Source organism: Pangasianodon hypophthalmus, chromosome 15 (assembly GCF_027358585.1).
Source record: "Pangasianodon hypophthalmus isolate fPanHyp1 chromosome 15, fPanHyp1.pri, whole genome shotgun sequence".
NCBI lineage: Eukaryota > Metazoa > Chordata > Actinopteri > Siluriformes > Pangasiidae > Pangasianodon > Pangasianodon hypophthalmus.
Window position 1 is genome coordinate 22,361,681 of NC_069724.1, and position 24,341 is coordinate 22,386,021.

General features: G+C 39.7%; 1 protein-coding gene across 1 annotated transcript; it reads right to left on the reverse strand.

Annotated features, from left to right (window-relative positions):
- Positions 1–250: 250 nt before the first annotated feature.
- Positions 251–22,391, reverse strand: mmp11b (matrix metallopeptidase 11b). The gene is made up of 8 exons (XM_026929191.3): positions 21,901–22,391; positions 11,026–11,315; positions 7,479–7,622; positions 5,185–5,318; positions 4,392–4,606; positions 4,080–4,284; positions 3,013–3,273; positions 251–1,894 (listed from the first exon to the last, which is right to left on the reverse strand). Exons 1-8 carry the CDS (start codon positions 21,994–21,996, stop codon positions 1,767–1,769), a joined length of 1,473 nt encoding a protein of 490 aa, XP_026784992.1. The 5' UTR covers positions 21,997–22,391; the 3' UTR covers positions 251–1,766.
- Positions 22,392–24,341: the final 1,950 nt, after the last annotated feature.

The following is a 24,341-nucleotide window of genomic DNA, read 5'->3' on the forward strand; positions in this document are numbered from 1 at the left end:
GAGCATCACACGGAAACAGCTGGATCACATTTACACAGTGTGACCTTTGCTCGAATTATATTAGAACCAGACCATCAAGTGAATAGAGAGGAAATACACTCGTTCCGCTTCAGAGCGTAAACACTGCACGCTTCGGTATTTCAAGATGGCTGAAAAACCAATTACTAACAAACAGTTGCATTAAGGTTTCACTAACACAACCACTCTCCTGTGGTGTGTGTATCTCTGGTGTACTAATGACGAGACAAGATAGAATAATTCAAGAAATGTTTATTGAAGGAAACATATTATACAATTCTTTTTACAAAACTATTTACAGTACATCGGATTACGGTAGAAGATAAGAACACAGATTACATGAAAGATTATATTAAAGAGTGATACAGTGCTGTTCCTTTTATAAGGTCGCTAACACATTACCAGTGCTTCTGCCTCTGGGTTAGAGCACAGTTCACTTCCTGAGCTGTGGAAAGTATCAAAAAATGTCCTCTAGTCATTTAAAACAAGGCAACGTTGACTGACACGGCAGCATCAGTGGCCTGCACTGCACCATGCTACAATACAGTATCCAGGAGTGAAGAAATCAGGACAGAACGTGAAATATGGCATCCTATTCCATGGGCACTGAAAATACTCTTGGCTGATTGGCTGGCATTGAATAATTTCACAGTTGTCTTTTCTTTAATAACAGCCATTTCATAGGGACGTGTATGGCAGATGTTCCACATAATTAAAGACTAATAATAAATAGATTTTTAAAACCTGTGGATATTTAACAACACTTTACCATGTTGAAGTGTTCTGTGAAGAGAAGTTTATTTAACATTTATGGAAGGAGTCTTTATGGAAGTGTCAGTGCTTTGTAACAGTCAGTAGGTTTTCTGCCACAGGAAAGTCTTCAGGAACTGCGTTGTCCAGTTTCACGGTAACACGACAAGCTGTGGGGTTTTTTTTGTTTGTTTGTTTATTAACTTCAAGACAGAGAAAAAAAGAGAAGCGGTCAAAGGAATGGCTGTTTCTAAGAGAAGTGAAACTTTTATGTAAAATGTAACTGTAAATGGATAAAATGTACATGTCTTTCTTTAATTAATGAAAAAAAATTAATCATTGGCAAATTGCTGTGATAATTTGACTGCCTTTTCTCTTTCCTAGCTCAGCACTCACTGACACACCTGAGCTATTGTATTTCTTTGGATAAAAATTTGATATCGGAGGTACAGGATGCCTTCCGTGTTTGTTATTTTAGCACCTTTGTGTAAGAAAAAAGTATTTTTTCCTAAGAGAAACAGCACATTTTGGCACTTCACAAAGTAGATATTGAGTTCTCTGTGACTACAATACTGAAGATGACGGCAAAATATACAGACAATAAATAATCAAATTCTGTGTAAGACAGCAGAAAATGGAGAAATTGGAAAGGCAGGGCATACGTGCTTTTCCTGAGAAGTGTCAAGGTTGTGTGTGGCTGGAAATCTTCCAGCAATTCATGAGTCATTAGCTGGTTTGTTCCAACCTGACTGGTGTTCATGTGAGGATATATGTATTATTGTACCTGTGATAAGGTAGAACCCTGTAGCACACAACATGTCTGAGGGTGAAATGCGGGTGACCAAGATTATATAACATCTTTAAGTCACCCGGGTCACTTTGAATAATTAAAAGTAGTAAGTCAAGGCAGTTGGTCTTGGTTTAAACATAAACAGGTCCTGAAACATCTTCAAGTTTGAAACAATTTCAGTTGGTTAAGCTCCATTTGTGGTGGAGGTTTATTGATACTTGTAGGCGGCACAATTGAAGAAGTCCATGCCAATGTAGCGGGGGTATCCCTCGAGGGCCCTGACCCCCACTGGGTCAAACTTCCAGTACTGTCTTCCTTTCAGGAAGTGGGCAAACCCTGAAAAAGCAGAAAAAGAGAATGTATCATACACAAACCTCCATTTTGTTTATGTTCAACTTGTGAAACTTGAACTCAATCTGCAATCAGGAGAGGGGATGACTATTTACAGCTGCTATAACATAAGTGATAACAGGAATTTGAACGTTGTCACTTGATAACCTGGACATTCTACAACATTAAACATAACTAAACAGGTAAAAAGTATGCTATTGTTCTTTGATACATACACAATTGTTAGCGTTGGCAAATTGCTATAGTATAAGAGGAATAAACACTCTAGGATTGCAGTCATTGGAAAACAATCAGCTTTGGGTAAAAGTAACTCTGCAATGTGTCAGGCCACATTACACCACCTTATCACTGATTATTTTCCTATAACAACATGCTTTATTCCTTACTTGATTCCAAAGCATATTATTCAGTAAATATGAGGGAAACTGCTCTCCTGTTAGTCACTGAAGCTTTATACGAAACCAAAGCTGTCTTTCATACTGTTTTCCACCTGATTTCCACTCTTGTTGACCTGGGAATTTGGAGTTACACTTGGACCTGATTCTCATCATAAGTATAGAAACAATCCTACCATGTAGCATGCTACATCCCTTGGCTCAGTGATCAGATATCATAGCTTCTCTTCATCACTGCTACATACTTCTCCATCCACCTTCCAAGTTTCTCAGTAGATATCTGACTGCCTTTCCAAGATCCATTCCTCATCATCTGAAACCCAACCTAGAAAAACTGAACTGATCTACCATCTACTCTCCTCTGCTCAACCTGGCAAGCACCATCGACACCCTCATAGTCTATACGGCACATGGCTAAGAATCGTGATGTGATTTCAGATGGCTTAACTTCTCTGATCACATCAACCATCGTATCCTGCAAGTTTCTTTTTCACACCATCGGAAGAATACAAGCTTTCCTGACTATGCCTGCTCTATTTATTTCCAGACTTGGAAAATCCAGAAATGAAATGAAAAGACACAATGTTCTGCCTTTTCCAGTCAAGAGTAAGTTCACCACAGAAGATACAGATTATAGTAAGAAGCTGACTTGGCAGGAAAGTTATGTTATATTCTTTTGCGACATTGAGTTTTTTTTTTTTTTCTCACCATAGCGATCCTGGAAAGCAGCATCAATATCATTCGGGATTCCCCTCCAGTCCACCATGGTGCGAGCATAGCTCATGTCCACCCAGTTCTCCTGTGGATTAAAACGCCAGTAGTTTTCTCCCTTAAAGAAGTACACCTTCTGGGTCTTGTCTTCACCCCACATCAAGGCTGCCTGGATGTCACTGACAGGAAGTCCCAGTCTCTGCACTGAGTCCGGCCCGCTGATCTGCTTTTCAGCATCGTACACCCAGTAATTCTGACCTGCAGAACCAGGAGGCAGGGAAGAGGTGGTTATGTCAATGTCACTTCATAACTAAAGTTCAGTTTAGTTTAGATCAGATCAGATCTGGCCAACTATGGAAGCAAGTCAGCTTGAGAATGACAGGGGTACAGCGTCTTTTAACTTGAAATAAAAAACACATTTTTGAGACGTTATTAAAGTTCTAAATGTGGAAAGTAGTGATTATTGTTTATTTGTGAACACCTGACCAGAGCAAACATCTTATGCTCAGCTGGACTGGCTAATTACACCATCCAGCCCACTGAGAAACTGAACACAGGTGTGAGTTTTAATGGATAAACCAGCTTATAAAACACAGGAAATATGGAATGCTTACAAACCTACGCATTAAAGGGATTTAATGGGAATAGAACTAGATCAAGAAAAAACCTTGATCTAATATTGACAATGTTTGATTCTTCTGGCATGAATAACAGGCGTATATAGAGCCAGGTTTACCCATAACACCTTCGTTCAACTATACTAGTTTATCCTGTTCAGTGGCAGTAAAATACACCTCTGATTGGCTTTGGTCTGACTTTCCAGAGACTAAAAACTAAAAAAAAACATGTCTGAACTCTCACTTTATACATCAACAACAAAGATGCTAGATAAAAACTGATCTGTTCTGGCAAACTGACACAAGGAAACCATATCTTTAGTTTTACCAAAAAGTAAACTGCATCTCTAACTCAAAGAAGTGAAACGCTTCAGATTTAATCTCCGGATTTGGTCCTGCCAGTTGGATCACTAAGAAAAAGGTGTTATCCTCCTCAGCCTTATTCACCTTTGAAGAACCAGATGTTTCCAGATGTGTCCTCATATGCTGCATCTATATTATAAGGAATTCCCTGCCAGTGTCTGGAGGCTAAAGCAGGATACCCGTCCTGCAGTCTACCATCACGGATGCGCCACACGTAGCCCGATTTGAAGAAGAACAGCTCACCACGGATCATCGACACTGCATCGAAGTCTGTGTTACAGGCATTAGGCTGAAAGCAGAAGACAGCAGAAGAGAGATTCAGAATATTTACCATTCTGTCAAGTCAACTGACAACCATTTAAATGATCAGAGCAGTAAGAAAACTGTATGGCTCACTGCTATCATGATGTCATTGGTGTCTAACTCTGGCTCCTTCTCTTGAATAACCTTGACGCCATACAGGGCCTGGATGCTCCTCTCGTCGTCCTTGCTTAGCTGTGGTGGGTAGGAGTAGGTATAGAAGGGAGACATCACTGAGCCAGGAGCCCTGGAGTGCTGCAGCCCGAGAGTGTGGCCAAGCTCATGAACAGCCACCTGCAGCAAGTCTGTGCCTGAAGGAGATGGATGCACATACATTTTGTTTCATAAAAAAAATCTTGATGTTAATAAGACCACAACACAATTTGTCATGTTACCAAGCACCCAAAAAAAGTGCAAAGTCCTTTCCCATGGCGGAAAACTTACTTACACTGGAGACTCCTTCCATAAATATTACATAAACATCTAAACTTCAGCATACCAAGAATTATACATTTTTGTTATACATTTTCTCTGCTAAATAACAACCTGGTTTTAAAACCTGTGAAATAGCTATTACTGTAGAAAAGATAATGTATTAGAATGAGCACATTAACGTAAACATGTGATCTGCCTTACAGCTGGAAGTACTATCAGAGCTCCTGTTATTGAAAATTAATCCACACCTTCTGATCAGAATCGAGAATTCATAGTATTTCATGGCATGTGGTATAATGACCGCTAATCAGAGTATTTGAACTGAACACCTTTAAAAAAAAGAGCATTATTCATACCTAATATCTTAGAATAATGTCTTAAAATCATCAACCAAACATTTCATAATGGCTACTGTTTAGCTTTATCACTCTCACTGACTTCGCAAATAACTCACCCATGCTGTTGCCTAAAGTCCAATACTCATCATAGTCAAAGTGCACTTCTCCCTGCCGGTGGGTTCTAGGAAAGAATGCATGGGCCAAGATTCCTCCTGGACCATCGAAAGGCAGCTTGTCTCCATGTTCATACCTGAACATCAAGACAGGACAGTGTGAAGGTTGGCTTACCATAAGTCTCGATTTCATCCCTAACGCTTCACGAGTTCATGGCATAAACACACAAATTCATCTGGTATGACCTAAGAAAGCAAAACGGACACCTGATCTGGTCTGGTGCAAGTTTTCATTCTTTAAACACTTCCTGCAGCGGGTTAGATAATCTTAACACTCCAGCGCTTTAGGGAAAGTGGGTTAAGGTCCTGGATGCCATCCAGACTGAAGAAAGAAAAAGCTGACTTGCAAAGTGAGTCATGCGTGTTCACATCCACAACACTATGGCAAATCTGGACAGATGCCCAGTCTCTTTTTTTCATAGAGATGAAGTTTGATTGATTCAACTTTACAGGCTTGGGCATGAGAACATTTCGGGGCAGTCCCTAACTGCAGCAGCCAGTATGTTCACGTATATTTAGTCTTGAACATCAGCATTTTTCTGCTTATTGACAATAACAGAAAGCAAGTCAGTCACAACTGTCTCCAGCTTAAAGCCGTTGGGGGGGAAAACTTATGGCTTTTAGGATGCACTTATTAAAGCAACGCTTTTTTTTTTTTTTTTCAGAAGGAAACAGAATCTCAGGTGAAAAGTTACATAAAAATATTTATATACGTCTAGTGTGTAGCAGGTTACTGTAAACCAAGCACTTTGTAAAATGAGTAACATGTTGAAGGAGCATATATTTGGAGCAAAAAAAAAAAAAAAAACACTGCTCCAAGGCACACGGCGCTAATAAACTGCAGAGAAAACAAGTCCTGGTTTGCAATATTTGCATCAGGGTTTCAAAGAGGATAAAAGGGACTGAGGGAGGGATTAGTTCACCGTGGGGTCTCAGTACAGGGCATAACACAAAGGTCTAAAGAAAACACCTGACAGGTGTGTGAAGGTGTGACCATACTGTTGAGCCTTTCTCCTTTTACCAGCCCAGCTGCAGACTCGGTATTCATGCATACATGCATGCTAGAGATGCAGTGTCAATTATCAGCACATGATCTCATGCTACCCTTCTCTGATCATCTCACCTTAGCAGTGAGAGGGGCTCCTGTGTTTGTGCAGTGGTGCGAAAAACATTTCTCTTGGTGGTTTCCACCATGAAGTCATTATAAGAACTGCAGAGGGTCCAGTTAGCATTAGCCCCTCATTATTTGCTCATTTGCATATTGCAGTCGTAGACATGGTCTTCTTCGAAACATGCAGGCTTACGTACTGAAGACATAATCTATCATCGCTTCCTCTCTATAAATGTTGAAATATGGTGTCCTAACACCTCTGATTGGCTGATGGCACTATCTTCAAATCGGATCTAATACTCCTACTTATAACTATAACTATAATATAATATCTATGGGACGGAGAAGAATACGGCTTTACATTCCACCCCTCTATAAAAAGGAATTACTATATTAGCATAAACACGTATATCAGGGGTATTCATCTAAAATGACCCTGGACACAAGCGCCGAAATGTCGTTTGGAAAAAAATGTTGTCAGATAATTCTACGTAGTTTGAATGTAGGTCTAGGAAAAAACATCATGAATTTGTTACCATTTGACTATTAACCAGACCAGCCAAACTTAGCCAAAAGGTCATTACTAGGTCAACAAGGGCAAAGCTCAAGTTAAATCAGCCAAACAAAAATCACAAACTTAATCATGTGACTTTAACCAACAAAATACCTAACATTAGCTAGCTACTTAACACTAGTCAGCTATCTGGCTAGATGCAAAATATTAAACTGTCTGACTAAAATCAGCATTTTTATGCTAACATATTAATGGATAGTGGTGATGTCAAATGATTAAATTCAGCTTAGGCTCCACCATTATTTACTCTCAGCAAATTCAGAGATTTCTTTTTTCTGGGATTAAACAAGCAATAATAACGGATGCAGATGTGAATGCATTGGTTTTTAATACCAAAATAAAAAAAAGGTAACCAAACAAAATCTCTTTAGTGTAAACGAACACTAGAGAGTTAATGAGTCAAGCGGATGAATCATGTTGCAAAAATGATATTAGCCTTAATTTAGGTAGACGCATCTGGGAAACTCCAAAACCACAGAGCCAACCTCAAGATGACTGGAAATTCCTAACATCTGTTATCTCCAGGTGTGATGCAAAGCAATGACGTCTTACCTAACAAAGTCGATGGTGATGTCAGAATGGCCCCCTGGGACCTCGGTGAAGGTGAGAGGCGTGACATGACTCCAGACCTGTACAGCGTCCTGAAATACCTCACGCACTTTCTCCAAATTCATCTGCCCAGGCGTCCTTAGGATCCTGACACACAAACACACACAAAGGGACGTTCACTACAGACCACCCACACAAATATGAACAGGTTTCACAGATGCCAGCCATAATCCTCTATAGCAAGGTGTCTGGTACCATGGAGGAGTGTGAGTTATGAACCACAGAGTACTGCTTTCGGCTAATCTGTCTGCTGAGAAAGCTGAGCCTCTGGAGGACTGACGGGGTGTTTGTTCAGCCTGCATCAGACACAGACAGGCCCTAAAGGATTTGATACATGAGTGAGCGTGTGCGTGACATGGTAACAATATAGGGGTTAGTGAGTGTTTGGGTTTTAGCCTCATGCCACTGAATGGTAATATCAGCCAAACACCTCTTTCATTGCCTCAGACCATCATATTATTGTATAAATACCTGAAAGAAAGGGTGTGCAGAATTTTGGCATCAGGCTATGAGCTATTACATTACAGCTGTTTTTCAAAAAATGAATCAAAGGCAATCAAACGCATGAAAAAGACATTTCCTTTGATGCCAGCATTTTAAACCTGAATTTAAGCTTAATATTCATAGATGTGTGGCAGAGTGGAAAAGCCCTTCATATGGTGAAACGTCAAGCTTTTCTACTAAATATAGTTTTACATGTACACTATATATACCACCTTATTAGGTTTATGTCCATTTCATTATGGCATGCAGCTATCCAATACAGTATTGTGAAATATAGTATATTTACGGTATTTATTCTTAATATTCAGGTGTCAAAATATGTTATAGGCAAAAAAAAACTTGACCAAAACCTGTTTTTTTTTTGTATGTTTGCCTGAATTCAGCCACAGTGACATCCAATGGATTTTCCCAGACCGCCATACATGTCACATATTCACTTCAAAAATCATTGTAAATGCAAGTGCTTGACATTAAAGTTGCCCAGGAATGTGCCTTCAAGTTGTAATTATATGGTGGAAACCTTGGAAAAAATTTGTTAACACTTTCGTCATGGAGAAAGAAAGGATCTGCTTCAGCAGTTGACAGTAAGTAATTCGTTATATCTTCTAAATACAACTGAATTGTACTATTCACCAATTAGACCATAAGCACTGACTTGCGGTTATGCTTGGGATGTTTTCTGGATCAGGTTCCCCATAAAGCAGAGCATTACCTGGTTGCCATATGGGGAAGTCAGCAGTTGATACTACTCCTAGACAAAATAAAGTGTGCTGTTTTACAAACTTCTTGTTTTACCAGCTTAGTCCCTGGAGAGCAGAATTAAGCAGGCAGTGCAGATTCTGTCTCCAGAAACATGTCATGTTCCACTGTGTCTTCCTTATACATGGCTAAATGCCATGTATATGTCTAAAATAATGCATGTCTAAAATAATGCGCCATGTCTAAAATAATGTGCCATCTGTCACCTCCACTTATTTTGCTTGGTCTTGTGCATTTGTACTGCTTTCGATGGCTTTTGTTCCAGGCACCCTTCATCCTCAAGACATAATTAGCTCTCTGGGTCAGGGTTCTTGTTGGAGCCACAATTTGTTTCTGCAAGTCTAGACAAGAGTAGAAGAACCCACTGTGGCAGACTAAGCACCTCCATTAATTCTGGTCTAGGGTCAGATTCATGAAAATGATAATATGCTATAGCCTTCACAGTCACTAAATCTCAACCTAGTTGAATGCCACGGAAGATTTTGGAGTGACGTGTTAGACAGCACTCAAGGACTACCATCACGAAAACACCAAGTGGGGGAATATCTTTTGGAAAAATGGTGTTCATCGGTCCAGTATGGTTGCAGAGATCAAGGTACACTGAAGTTGCTCTGGCAGCTTACGGTGACCTAAAACCTTACGAAGACATTTTATGTTGGTTTTTCATTTTTTTTATTTTATTTTTAATTAGGGTGGCAAGGCTAAGTTCAAGGGTGCCACCTTGTATAACCCTCCTGGTAAACTGTCAAGTATTCCGGATGATCTCTAACTCAGAAATCTCAGAACTGGAGCCCTCTGTTCCCCATCTGGAAATTAGAGAGCTCTTGGCTGGGTTTCATAAAACCTTGCGGATCAGGAGTCTAGTCTCGTCTTGGATTTGTGACTAAGATTGCACACTTAGGCGAGGAATCTGATCCTACATCAGCATTTCTGACTGGAGAGTCCATCATTAGGTCAGGGCTGAGAGGGGCCCTATAAACAACTCCAAAAAACAACCTCCTTGAGACATTAGTCATTAGGGCAAAGTGACATACTACAGAAACATTGCATAGGGTGGAGTTAAGGACAGACGTCTCCTCTCTCCATTTTTCTCTGCTTTGTTTCTGTCTCTATCTACATGTCTATATTTTTGTTTCCATCTTTAAGAATGCGATGAGGCAGCAAAGCCCTTGTCTCTCTGCCTTCAGTATTTATGGAAGAGGCCGGGCAGACCAGTCTAGCCAAAAGTATCGAGTTCTTGAACTGAATGGAGGGCAATGAGAGATTTATGGGTCATGATTCCAGCAAGTGGGCCATAAACCTGGGGGAGTTTTAATCAACAGCGGCTCCAACAGGCAGACAGCTTCTCTCGAATTTCTCCTGAGGAATGGCAGAGGTGAGACTGGAATCACATGGTTTCCACCACCACTACACGAATGAGCACATTATGGATAGATTGTCTGTACCTCGAGGTCATGACCCTACTGCTTTCAAATTACAGGGGAAGGCAAATGTCCGGTGGAGACCTCCAGTGACCGAAATGGAAGGAGCGAGTCAGTCTCGAGCAGAGGTCAGAATGTTAATCACAAAGCTTCGTAAAAATGATGAAGTTTAAGTCAGCTTGAAGCTTTAAGACTCATAAAAGACCCAAGACATGCTAATGGTGCGCAAAGAAATGCAGGCTTGATTACCACGGAAGGTAAGCAGTAAAAATACATTAGCTTTTTAACTTTTAATTACGATGGTAAGGAAGGAAAAATTGTACTATAGTCCAATGGAATGTTCCATGTGACCGTCTGAGACGTTGGACCATGCGTTTGGGAACATCCAGACGAAACACATAAAATACCTTGATCCTGGGTGGCCTGGAAAAAGGGGATGTTTTTGATATGAAAGAAGAGGAAGAACAGCAAAACACAGCCTACACTCTTTCCCAAACAACACTATCAATCGCTGTGAAATATCACTTACTCAGAGCCTTTCATAAACACTTTACTACGGGTTGTGAGAAGACAAGGTGTCTGTGTCGAGGAGGATTCCTCAGATATATAAAAACTCTAGTCTAGCCAGAGGCACCTGATCTGTGTGGGGCCATGAATTATTAGAGAGAGTCTGCTCCATCATAACTGGCAATGCATCAGAAGTTACCACTAATATGTAATATAAGTAAATTATGCTTTTCATGCTTTCCACCTGGAGGAATTCACTTTGTACCATTTACTTACAGTGCTACAGTCATACACCTTACTTGTAAGTGAAGCTGGTCTTGTTCCATCCCTTGACTGAAGCAAAGCGCTTGCCTCGGTACCGTCCACCATGTAGGCCCCCTCTCTGTACTACATTATAGAAGCTTCCTTGCTTTGAAGGGTAGTCTGGGACTCCACACCGTGGCCTGTTCCAGACATCACTGCCGTTCTTGGGGACAGCGGGGTGATGTTGCCACCTCTTAATCTCAACGTCTTCTTTTAGCGTGTTTTGAGCGTGCGGCAGTCTTTCCCTCTTTGTCAGAGCATAATGATGAATCTTCTCTGGCCAAGCCTTTAAGCACAGACATAAGAACTATCAGTTATTTTAAATTCATACAGATGGAAACTGGAGGAACACTGGATTATAGTAAAAGACACATCACAGTGTAAGTCTGTGCTGTCTTTGGAAATTATTCAGTGATGGGGTGGTGTGAATGCGGCCTAACGCAAAACTGATTATTTTACAATAACAGCAAGTCCTAAAGGGTTGTATTCCTCTTATACCATAGCAATTTACCAACAACAGCAACTCATGCATTAATACACTATATGGCCAAAAGTTTGTGGACACCTGACCATCAAACCCATATGTGGTTCTTCCACAAACTGTTGCCACAAAGTCTGAAGCATACAATTGTCTAGAATATCTTTGTATGTTGTAGTATTACAATTTCCCTTCACTTGAACTAAGAGGCCCAAACTTCCAGCATGGCAGTTTATAGACACCTGACCATCACACCCATATGTGCTTTTTGAACATCTCGTTCCAGATTTAGTCCCCCTTTCTGAGAAGTCTTTCCACTAGAGCATTCCAGTTCATCCCAAAGGTGTTCAGTGGGGTTGAGATCAGGCCTCTGTGCAGGCCGCTCAATTTCTTCCACTCCATCCTTGTCAAATCACGTCTTTATGGAGCTCAGTTTGTGCACAGGGGCATTGTCATGCTGGAAGGTTTGGGGCCCTTAATTCCAGTGAAGGGAAATTATAATGCTACAGCATACAAAGACATTCTAGACAACTGTGTGCTTCCAACTTTGTTGGCAACAGTTTGGGGAAGAACCACACATGGGTGTGATGGTCAGGTGTCCACAAACTTTTGGCCATACAGTGTAGTTATGCTCTGGAATGTCTGAATGCTCCTAGATGTCCGAACAGCTGAATCACTTGCAGTCTTCAAACGACGTCTAAAGACTTACCTCTTGCTGAAGTACTTAAATTAGCACTTTATTTAAAAAAAAAGACTTTGTATTGTCTGAGCGCTTGTTACTATATTACCTTCCCAACAGAGTTTTTGAACTGATGGTATTCTTAGTTTGTGCACAAGCGAACTAGTATCAGAATGTATTTATTGATAGAGACTTCAAAGCACTTTTGTAAGTCACTCTGGATAAGGGCGTCTGCCAAATGCCATAAATATAAATGTAAAGGGAATATCCACAAAACAAGTTAGTTCCTGTCATATAAACAGTTACCTCAGTGTCTCTTCCTAAGGCAGAAAATTACAGCTTTACCTCTGAATGTTACAAAGCACTGACACTGGAGACTCCTTCCAAAAATGCCCCAATAACCATCCAATCACAGAAAACTACACCATATCAACAATTACACATGTTTTTTTAAATCACTTTATGTGATGTATCCTTCATATAAGTTCCTGTTTAAACTTTTTTTGCTTGATTGCAAATCTAAAGAAGGAGGAATGAACTCTGTGATCTGAGCTGGAGTTCTGCCTTGGGTTAGAAGGCCAAACCTTCTGAAGATCTAAGCAGATTATAGGAGCAGGGCAACAGGAAGATGACGGGAAGGTGGTGGTGGGGTGGTGGATGCTTTACAGAGATTTTCACAGAAGGTGCAGTTTCACTGGTATCTTTCCCAAACATCCCAAACATCTTTTATTGCATAACTCCATTAACTCGGGCATTTTGATTGTTTCGATTTTGTCTGTTTCCATTTATGGGCTATGTTTTTTTGTAATCACAGCGAGGATTATTACTGTCAATTTCCTTTGGCTGTATTTACAGGAAATGGCTCTGTTAATTGGCTGGGAGCAGAAATCACTCTCTCTAAAGTCACTTTAGTGCAGTTTGCAGATCTGTTCTCTTTCTCTCATTCTTTTCTTTCTTACTCTCTTGATCAACCTCATATGTCCCTTTATCCTTCTTTCATCCCTCTTTCAATGTACCTACATGATCTCTATCTCTCTTTAGTGTTATTTGGACCAGAGAATAGCATAAGGACTGAAGTAATCTTGTTAATGCCTTTAAAAAATGCTTCCACCTCTCTCGTTCTTAGGGAGGCTGTTAAAGGCTATCATGTTAGTTAATGACACGCTGTGTTCGCACAAGTGTACAAAATGGAGGGGGCAGGGGGGGATGGGGGATGAAATTGGAGTAAAAGGTTACAACAAAATGTAACAAAAATTAACAAACAATGATGGCATAACTTCAACAGAACAGTGAGGACAACATTCATGAAAAGACAACGAATGACATGTCAAGACAGGCATGCCCAACTTGATATTGTTACTTAAAAAACATGGCCCCAAGGCAATTAACAGCCACGTGAATTCCACAACATAACAATCACTATGCTTTAAGGGTTTATTTCCATCTGAGCTGTTCTGCTGACTTAGCAAGCACTCTGTGCAAGCTGTACCATCATTAACTAGACTATGTTTGCTGAACACAAGTATAATCAGTGAAATATCCAAATAACTATTTTGTTACTATACTTGACTCTCTAAAGCTAAGTAAGGATTTTTTTTTTTTTTTTTTTTTTACGATTGCTTACCGTAGAACACTCATGACTGCCTTCTCAACAGACTGACCTCAGGCACCACTTAGTGAGCGACTGAGATGGAAGAAAAACACAGGGGTGTCTCGAGTTCAACACAAGTCAAAGAGTAGAGGTCAATGGCTAAATCAACAAGACAGGACCACTGAGTCAGAGCAAACATGAACTCCCATTAGGGACAAAAAACTAGCAGGAGGACCGGATGATAGAAACAACAGCTAGTGTCACATAACAAATAACAACTTTCAAATGCACTATTAATATCTGTCAGCTTTGCACTTATCTCCAGGGATAGTTTGGTTAGATCACTATTTCCATAAAACGAAGTGTTCTGACTGAGATATAGAGTTTATTAAGTATTGACTCTGCATGCTCCCTATATGTGCTTTTACATGTTTCTTAAGAGCCTAACTGCTATTTTAGATCAGTGCCTGAGGTAAAAAAAAAAAAAAAAAAGCTGTTGGAGGACCTTCTTGAGTCAGCAGATTACCTGCTGTAGTGACAGAAACACAAATACTAGGGTCAGAAATAAGTGCATGTGGAGGAGCTAAAAATGGAGTTGTGAACAAGCCCCTAAGTGTGCCATCGCAAACTCATCATTATAATCAGCTTTTACAGTTGAGTGCAAAAGTTTGCACACCCGTACTTTGAAATGATCAAACCAACACGTTTGGTTCTTTTGTTATCGCAAGTAATAAAAATGTGTACGCTAAGAGAATAGAGAAACTGTAATATTCATAAATAGAAACTTTTATTCAGCTTGGTGATTTTTCCAGCCTGCTGCTCTTTGTTTTGGATTTTAACAAATCTACCAGACCAGCTCCTGGGTCCCTGATTCGATCCTGACCTCGGGTTACTGTCCTTGTGGACTGCCTTCCACCTTCCTAAAAAAAAAAGATATGCTCCAGATCCAGTGTGGTCCTGACCAGGATAAAGCAGTTAATGAATATGAATGAATTTTCATATTCAGTTATTTTTCTTTCACACTTTGGGTGTGTCTTTGTGCTCGCTTTTCCAGCTTTCAAATCAACAGAGATACAAACTTCTTAGTTTGCCAATAAAGGGCATTCTGAGTGGCTTTTCACTGGAAAAGCATTTGGACAGCATTCAAAGCACATTTTATTTATTTATTTTTTACCCACAAACCAAAAAAGAGAGAACCTTCCTTAATTGCACTCCATTATATGTTGGTAGATGGACTATTAATGTACACGTCAGTTATTGTGGAATATTTTGCCTAAGAACAATTTTACCTTGAAAACAAAAAAGAAGTGGGGGAATTTTTACACCATCATTCATGTGTGGACAAATTTTACAGGATCCACCTGCATGCAGCAAGTCAGGTGAGGCAACGAATGACACCTGCATGCCTTCCTCTTAGTTTACCATGACGCTTCACACAATGTTTTTTTTTTTTTGGCACTACTTGATAACAGTGTGTCTCGAGCTAGGCATGAACACTGCCGTGTGTCTGTCGGATTTATGTTCCTACACTGAAGGATTTATCACTTGAGAAGCTGCAGGAGTTCAGAAAAATAGTGAAGGCATTGTTTGCACTTGATATTGGATGGCGTATTCGTTCTTTACAATGTAACGTGGTATTAGATGGCTGGATTGGTGGCAAGTTTAAAGCACACACAGGTCAAGAGGTATCTGGAAGTGATCAATGTAGAAATAAAGTCCTTGGCTAGTGGCTACAATGCTAGTGGCTAAATTATTGGTCATGGCTTAGAAGGCACATGCAATTTAATGTCTAGCTTATTACAAAATTACCATTACTACAGCTCTGATTGGTCAAAAGATGTTGAATAATTTTCTATACCAGCAGCTCTGACGGTAGTTTCGGCTTCAGGGCAAATCACAGGTTTATATTAATGCGCACGTTATAATACATTATCGTTTCTATAGTAACAGCCTACACATTGACTTGTATGGTGGACGCTTATTCCTTAAGTACGTCTAGATTTGCAAACTGTTTACGAACGTATCAATAACATCCCGCTCACAAGCAAGCTATCAAAATAGTTAACATTACTGCCTGTTGTTAAGTAGTATCTTTTTAGTGTAAGGGAACGGTCTGGTCACAAACATCTTTATATCCGGAAAGAGGAATTAAAAAACAATCCACTGTCACATACTGTTTGTGACATTGTGTTCTGTTTTTGATTCCTATTCCTGGAATAATGATAAGCATCGGTTATAGGGGTGGATTCTGTGAACTGATGCTGAAGTGAATGCGATATATTCTGCAGATCACAAACAGAACTATACATCATGTACTGGGCAAATTGAAAAGATATCATCTCCTCGTGCCATTCCATTGCATCGTAAAGAAACAATTGTCCCTCAGAGAGCTTGAAAATAATGTTAGTGTGCTTTCTTCATCAGATTTTAATCAGGGATCATGTTATGAACAGAGTGAATATGAGAGAAGATAATCAACCAGGTTTGTACACTGGTTTAAACTCCTTCAGTCAGTGTTCATGTGAGCCATGGGTGCAGATGAAAAGAGCTGACATGTTACAACAAGAACGAAGGGCCGGAGATGCATCTTCTTTCTCCTTGTCTTTCTAGTGAGACCGGGCTTAAAGCTGAAACCCAAAGAACCATATGTTTGTGTGTGTTTGTGTGTTTTAGAGCTCTTGGCCTAATTCCCATTCTCCAGTGCTCATGAAGATAATTGTCTCCCTGTTGGCAACCAATCATCTGATGGGCATTCAGGGGTGATATCATCTGCTCCTCATTTCTCCACAAAATACAAGCAAGAAATTAGCGACCCACAATTCACATCAAGATGGTTTAACCTTGCATGAAACAGCTTACGGTATGCGGTAGGGATGTAACCAAAATACGAAGGCATTATTCAGAATAAACCGATGGAAGTACAGATACGAATAGGAGGCGTACTATTGTTTCTTTGTTTGTTTGTTTGTTTGTTTCAGGAAGCTTGCTAGAAACATTCACAGGGCATGTGGTTGAGACTTGAGGTGTGTATCAGGACTGGAATCCTGCGGGACGACAAAAAAAAGATGTTTGAGGTTTTTAACAAGCGAGTGGCCAGATATGAAGCTTGTGGGACAAAGAAAGACCGGGTACATTAACATTACAGCATTCATTCATTCACTCAGCCTTTAATGTAAATTGGGCTACTATGTTTCTATCATTCATTCACTCAGCCTTTAATGTAAATTGGGCTACTATGTTTCTAGTTTGGGAACCAACTAAATGTGTTAGAAAATATCGCAGGCATGTACAAACTAAAATAATAACTGCGTGAGCGGGATTTAAAAAAAAAAAACAGTGCCATGCCCGTCTCTGTTAAGACAGATTATGACCTTGAGTGATGTAGCTGAGGTTGAGCCAGAATTCACGCAGTGCAAAGAAAAAAAACACTTTCCAGTTTAGGCCACGCCTACAGGTTTAAATTGGAGTACAGATACCGATATGCATTGTGTCATTGCGTTAACCCTCTAGTACACAACATCCCATTCTTCACAACATGCCATTGTCCTGTGAACATGTGGTTGCTAAAAGGCAAGTGATAAACTCCCGTCCCCGGCAGCTAAGGCATCCTTCAGCAGATAAAATTAGGCCACACTTGAGATAAAAAATGAACAATCCTGAGGAAGTTAGACTTGGGTAAATATTTACCCATAAAAAAATTTCCAGAGAACCTTACAGCTCGGAGGTTGTATACACACGCAAAGTGATTACGCCGCCAAGGGATAATGTTTTCGTAGGAACAGGAAAAGGATTAAAGCTGATGGGCGATGCTAGATATAAAATGTCATTAGTCAATAGGAAATGAGCAGTATCTAGGTCATGTAACTGGGGATGCACTCATGGAAAAGCAGTGCGAGGCTTGAGGTTAAGGATGCAGAGTAAATATCAGTGTGCACAATGTTAGACGTCTTCACAAGAACGTCGTCCAAACCAATCCATCGTCTCTGTTGTCACGGTAACAACTGAGCTATAAAGAGACAAAGCTTACTTTTATACTGAGTATTGAAGCAGCATCACGTCGCTCTTCTCTTAAACGTTACAGTTAAAGGTAGAGTGACTTTCTTAAAGTTTTTTAAAGCTTACTTTAAAAAAAGTTAATTTAAAAAAAAAAAATTTATGCACTTTTTTTAAAACTAAGTTTAGGTTTACATTTTAAAACATGTTTTTAGGTTTACTTTTTAAAACTAACTTTAAGTTGACTTTTTTTAAACAAAGTTTTTAACTTTACTTTTTAAACTAAATTTAAGTTTACTTGTTTAACTAAGCATATTTTAGGGTTTCTTTTTTAAACTAAGTTTAATTTTCCTTTTTTAAATGGTTTTAAATTTACTTTTTCAACCGAGGTTTATCTTTACTTTTTAAACATTTTAACTTGACTTTTTACAACTAACTTTAAGTTTACATGTTTAACAATATATTAGTTTCATTCTTGATGTTAAGATTTGAAGTTATCTATTTTAAAGTTTTCATTTTTCATCCGGAACTCTACATTTCTTATCTTTTAAAGTTGGTTTTTACTTCTCATCCTGATCCATTACCCGTGATCTGTATTTGTGCAAAATCTGTAAAACATCAATAGCACTGAAGAGTAACTCTAGGAAAAATTATTTCAGTGTATTTCAGTATTTCAACTGCTCAAGCTGCCTGTCTGCCAAGGTGGTGAAGACGCTGAGCAGAATTTGAATTAGGCATCAAGCCTACCCCTCTTTGAAAAATGATAGCAGGAGAATGTAGACTTTCTCTGTGATATATCACATTAAAGCTGCAATTATCCAAGCAGGTGAGCGCACGTTTGCAGACTGCACTGTTCACCCAGGTTTCTGTTATCTCTGAACGTTTCCTACAGATGTTTCACTGTATCTGTAAAGATTCAGTGATGACTATTAGTGAACTGTAGCCTTAGCTTTCCTCTTAGAGTCAATATTCAAATATAAATCTATGAACAGGAGAGTTGGTTAAGAAAACACTTTATTGTTAATTGTTACTATTCACACTATTTACTATGTACAGGATTTGTGAGGATTTGCAGTGTTTGAATATCCATCAAGAGCTTTAAAGCACAAAGAGGCACCATTCTTTCACTGAATTAGTGCATCACCAAGCTGTTTGAGCAGAACAATTAATCAATTATGTTAAAATTGGACTGACAAACTCAATGCCGTCTCCCACAAGACCGCTAATGTTTACTAGAGCATATAGGGCTGCATTCGAGTTGAGCCTGCATAACAAGGATTTAATACCAATATTGTGCATAAAAATAAAGTCCAGAGCCACTGCCTCACAGTAATCACAATGTTTCATGCTGAAATATTTCATGTTTTGGGCTATAAATACATTGAAAATATACACTGAAAAATAAATATTTCATAATTACGAAAAAAAAAAATCCCAAATAGAGGACATTGGAGGAGACAGCATCTTTTAATCAAATCTTAATCAAATTTCTATGGATAAAATTATGAATAACACATAAGCAAGTACGTAAGCTGTAAGTGTAGCGGATGAGTGCTAGGTCAGCTTATCCTTCAAACCACAGGCATGTTTTATTTACAGGAGAGTACGTCAAATTAACAAAAAATAGACATTATTTTATTAATTTGGCAAATCAAAATAGCGAATTAAAAGTGAGATAAAAGAGATTATATCTCGTGCACACATTTACGATATCATGATTTTGATTTAATATATCAGCCATTAGTTATTTTTTCACTTGATCATATTTGAGAGCAAAGAAAAAAAGATCTGTTTCTTCAGTCCACATTTTCTAACCCTAATTTTTTCAAGCTTGTGTTTAAAGGTTGTGGTCTAGGCGCTATTAAAAACCCTGTCTCGGACGCCCCTACTCAAGAAAAATCTAGCAGGCATGAACTACGCAAGTGAATTTAATAACCAGAATAGTTGTTAATAGTAATCTGAAAATCGACTTAAGCATGTGTGTAACCCAACTCTGAATATGCAAAACTTTCCCAGCATACATATTGACATCATTCTTTTAACTGAAGTCACCGACTTTAATGCATTTATGCATCTTTTTTGGAAGGTATTGTAGGTTGTGATGTATATTTTTTCCAAACAGTGTACCCTAAAGGCCAGCAGTGTGTTCTTAGAGGGGTCAGAGAATGCAGCTGCAGCAGCTATCTAGCTCTTTCCCTTTTCCCTGTGTCAGCAAACTTTGGGTTTGTTATTCTGCACCACATGCCAAATGGCTTGCCCCTGCCTGCATAATCTCCACTCTGCAGTTTTGTCAACAGTCAGGAACAAATTGAGTGCACATGCAAGTGAGGCATCGCAGCACTCCGTCCACGATGAGCCTAATTCTTCCGCACAGGGGGTCTGGGGATGATCAGATTTGCTTCGGGTATGCTTTAGTTTCGGGTGTTAGTGTTCATGTTTGAGAAAGTGCAGCATGACAGATTTCCGTATTAAGTGAGAGTGTTATAGGCGCCCACGTTTCCGTCTCACTCTGGTGTAATATTTAATTTGGTCGGATGTGTCTGTGATTCCTCAGCACATCAGGGGAGCATACACAAAGAGCTCTTCATTCTCTGGGTTATTATTTTTGGCTTCATTTTTTATACTAACATTTCCTTCGGGAAATCTTAAAAATGGTTTTGGACTTCCTCCAACTGGGTTAAAACAGCCAGCTGTGGCTTGTCTTTGTCTGCCTTCTCGAAGCCTGGGCTGGGGACAAAAACTTTCCACACATCTACATCTTACAAAACAGCGGATCACCAGTGAGATTAGAAAGACTCGCTGATGTAGTTCGATGCATCAGTGCATGTTTGGGAGTGACCTGAAAGGATTTTTAAAGTAAGCTGCATTCAGAGCTTATAGAAGAAAAAAAAACTGATATGGTTAGCTTGTGCTGTATGCCAAAGGGATTTCCGACGTTAGGAAACGTGCTACTACTGTTTTACGTTCAGCCTGAAGCAGGAATAACAGATGTAGCGATGTAGGAGACTTACACTGACCTACTGACCCACGTCTCTGATTTCTAAACACACTATGAGTGAAAGACTCAAGGTGCTTGATCCCTTGTTCCTTCTTTAAAACAAATGAATGTGCTTTGAAACCTGACACAAATGGGTCTCAATTTAAGTTCAATATGTCACACGTGTGTTCAGTAAACATCACAACAGAACCACCATTGTTTAAATATACGAGAAAAAAGTCATATTAACCCTCAATAAAACTTTGAATGACTGGTCAGAGTTCTCAAGGTGGGTCCATGAAGTGTGGCTAAGGAAAAAAACAATGGACATCACAATCAATCACTATCAAATTTATTATAATTATTAATAGTATTTATTTAATATAAAATATTACTAATATTTAATAGTAATTATTTAATATAAATTTTCCTATAAGCCTAATAGATGGGTTGTGTGTATTGGGTTTAATCCAAACTGAAAATTTCAAATTTTAACCCATAGACACATGAAAAGTGGTGAATTTTTTCCCCCCAAAAGTTTATGCTAGATTTCTGACTGGGGAAAGTTCAGCAATGAAATGCATGCCTCTAACAGATTCACATGATGGTGCACATCTGCAACATTTGAATATTTGGTTCATATAATAAATCTGTGATATAATAAATCGATCATGAGATCGTAAGGATGTCTGTGGATTCAATTACAACAAAGGACAAGGTTCCTAGCTGCAAAAAGGTAATGAACATCTGGATTAGATGGCATTATACTCTCAGAACTAAAGGTACCAAACCTCTGCAGGGGTCATACCATCAAGGCTCCATGTTTTGTATCTTTTTTTGGGAAAATGCATGTGGTGGTTCTAAAGGTCTAAAAGGTTAAAAGATACACACTGAGTATACAAAACATGCACCAACAGTTTGGGACCTTTATTAGTACCTAGAATAGTGATGAAGAAACAATACATTGCACAGCCCCAGAGGCAGGTAGTGCTCTCTTTCATTGGGACAGGTCTCTCGTGCGCAGACTATTGATAGTAAGACTTGAGAGGTGAATCGAGCGTGAGAGTTTTGCAAACAAAAAAAAAAAAAAGTTGCAAAACTAAATTGGAAACATTTGCAGAAATGAGTTGATTATCCTGAACTTTTCACTTACCGTCAGATCTTTGTACCTGCGGCTGTTCCTGTCGTCCCCCAGCGGAAGAGAGTGAACGCACAGCGCACAGGACAGCACCAGCAGCAGTGTGGTCATCGTGGATGGCTTACTGATTGATTGATTTATTTATTAAAAAGCAAAAACTCGCGCGCGACTCCAACCCGAACAACACCTGCCGCGCGCACTCTCACCCACCTCCAACCCGAACAGCACCTACGGCGCGCGCTTCGATCCGACCCGGACCAGAACTCGCACGCGCTGGTTACTTGATGGGAGACAGAGAGAGAGGGAGAGAGAGAGAGAGAGAGAGGGACTGAGAGTGAGAGAGTGAGGAAGAGAGAGGGATAGAGAGAGAAAGAGAGAGAGAGAAGTGTGGAAAGGAGACGCGCGCGCTCCTCAGCCGGTGCAGTGCAGGAGAGTCGCGCTTCTGCAGAGGTTTTATACCCTCCGATTTCTTTGTTCTCCTTTTCTTCAAATTGCATCCCTGTTTTTTTTTTTTTTTTCAGGCCGGAGGGACAAGTTCATGAGTGCTCACGTGACTTGGTTTGGTCCGTCCTCGTATGCGTGTGTTCATGCGTGCGCCTCAGCGCGCGAGGGGAGGCAGGTTTTCATCACCCACAGTACCCTGGTGCAGTTAAATGTGTGTGTGTGTCTGTGTGTGTGTGCAACAAATAAATGTATTGTTATTCGACTTGATCCAGCAATACATCATGTGACAGAAGTGTGGAGGCTGAAGATACAAGTTTGATCCTGAGTGTTAGTGATAATTACACTGCAGCTGCGGCCGGGGGAGACAACAAAAAGCCCAGCGTTAATCGTGATGGTGTTAAATTGAGCCCTCAGAGTTTAATTAAGTCTGAGATCATTCTGTTAACTCTTTGGGTCCTGGTGGATTATGCACTCCCAGAAAAGAAGGACCTCACGTGCACCTTTTAATGTACAACTACTTTTCATCATACCTCTAAATGTAAATAGTATACTTTTAAAAAATGCAGAAGTGCATTGCTCCAATGCAAAAAAATAAATAATTAAATAAATAAAAAACATCAGCATCTTGTTATTATGAAGTATGTAATTTGTTACTATCAGAATACATCTCACCATTATGAGAAAAAGTCCGACCGAAACTGGACAGTTATAGATTGGAAAAACATCACCTGGTCTTTATGCTATCTTCATCTGTCCAGTTTCAGTGATCAGTGTATCCTCAGATTCCTGTTCTTGACTGACACATGTGGAACCCAGTGTGGTCTTCTGCTGTTGTAGTCCATCCATCTCAAGGTTCGATCTGTTGTGCGTCCTGAGATGCTGTTCTGCTCACCGTGGTTGTAAAGAGTGGTTATTTGAGTTACTGTAGCCTTCCCGTTAGCTCGAACCAGCCTGGCTAGAACCTGCTCTGACCTCATCTTATCTCATCAACATGGCGTTTCTGCCCTCAAAACTGATGTCTTTTGTTTTTCTCACCATTCTGTGTAAACTCTAGAGACTGTAGTGTGTGAAAATCCCAGGAGATTCTGAAATACTCAAACCAACCCGTCTGCCACTGACAACATGCAACAGTCAAAGTCACAGAGATCACATTTTTTTCCCTTGACTTATATCTGCTTGATTTTTCACACTGCGCTGCTGCCACACGATTGGCTGATTGATTAATTACATGAATAATAAAGTGACTGGTGAGTGTAAATATGTTATAAAAACCACATAATTGATTTCTAACAATTGCGCAGTTGACAGTATTAGGTCCAATTTTTCCTGACAGTGTACACAAGTTCAGCACTGAGGATTTTGCTGTGTAAGTCTTTCTGAAATGCTGCTGTATTAAGCTTCTTATCGCATGAAGTGCTCCTTCTTCACTGCTAATCCACTAGTAAAATCAAACAGGAAGCCCTCAGGCCAGTAAGAACATCTCAGGTAAAGCTATGCAACATAACTTTTTTTTTTTTTCTCAACAGAAGTAACAGAGTTTTTGAGCCAAGCCAGAGTGGAGCATGCTTGAATTGTCCGCCCCGACCTCAAAACACCGGACAATGAGAAGACACATTTCTCAAATGCCTCTGGTTAGAAGGCTTGAACGGTGTCATTACCGCAGAGGTTCATTGCTGAGGAAATTGACTGTTTCGGAATGCATCAGTAAATTAAAGGGCCGTCACTGATCTCTTTTGAACAGAATCAGTGAGGGCTGTCATCACGACATTTCCTCTCTGGGGAGATTGACCAGTCTGCCCGTTTTACAATGCAGATGGACGCTAAGTCATCGGGCTTGAATGGACCAGAGTCAAGGCAGGTTAATTTACAGTGCACTTGAGAGATTGGATAGGGACACACGGGTCATTATTGTACAAAATATATAATGTAATGCTGATACTCAGCAAATGAACTATTTCTTCTGTAAACTTTTATATGCGTTCTGTTGAACCCATGTGTCAGGCTGTATCATA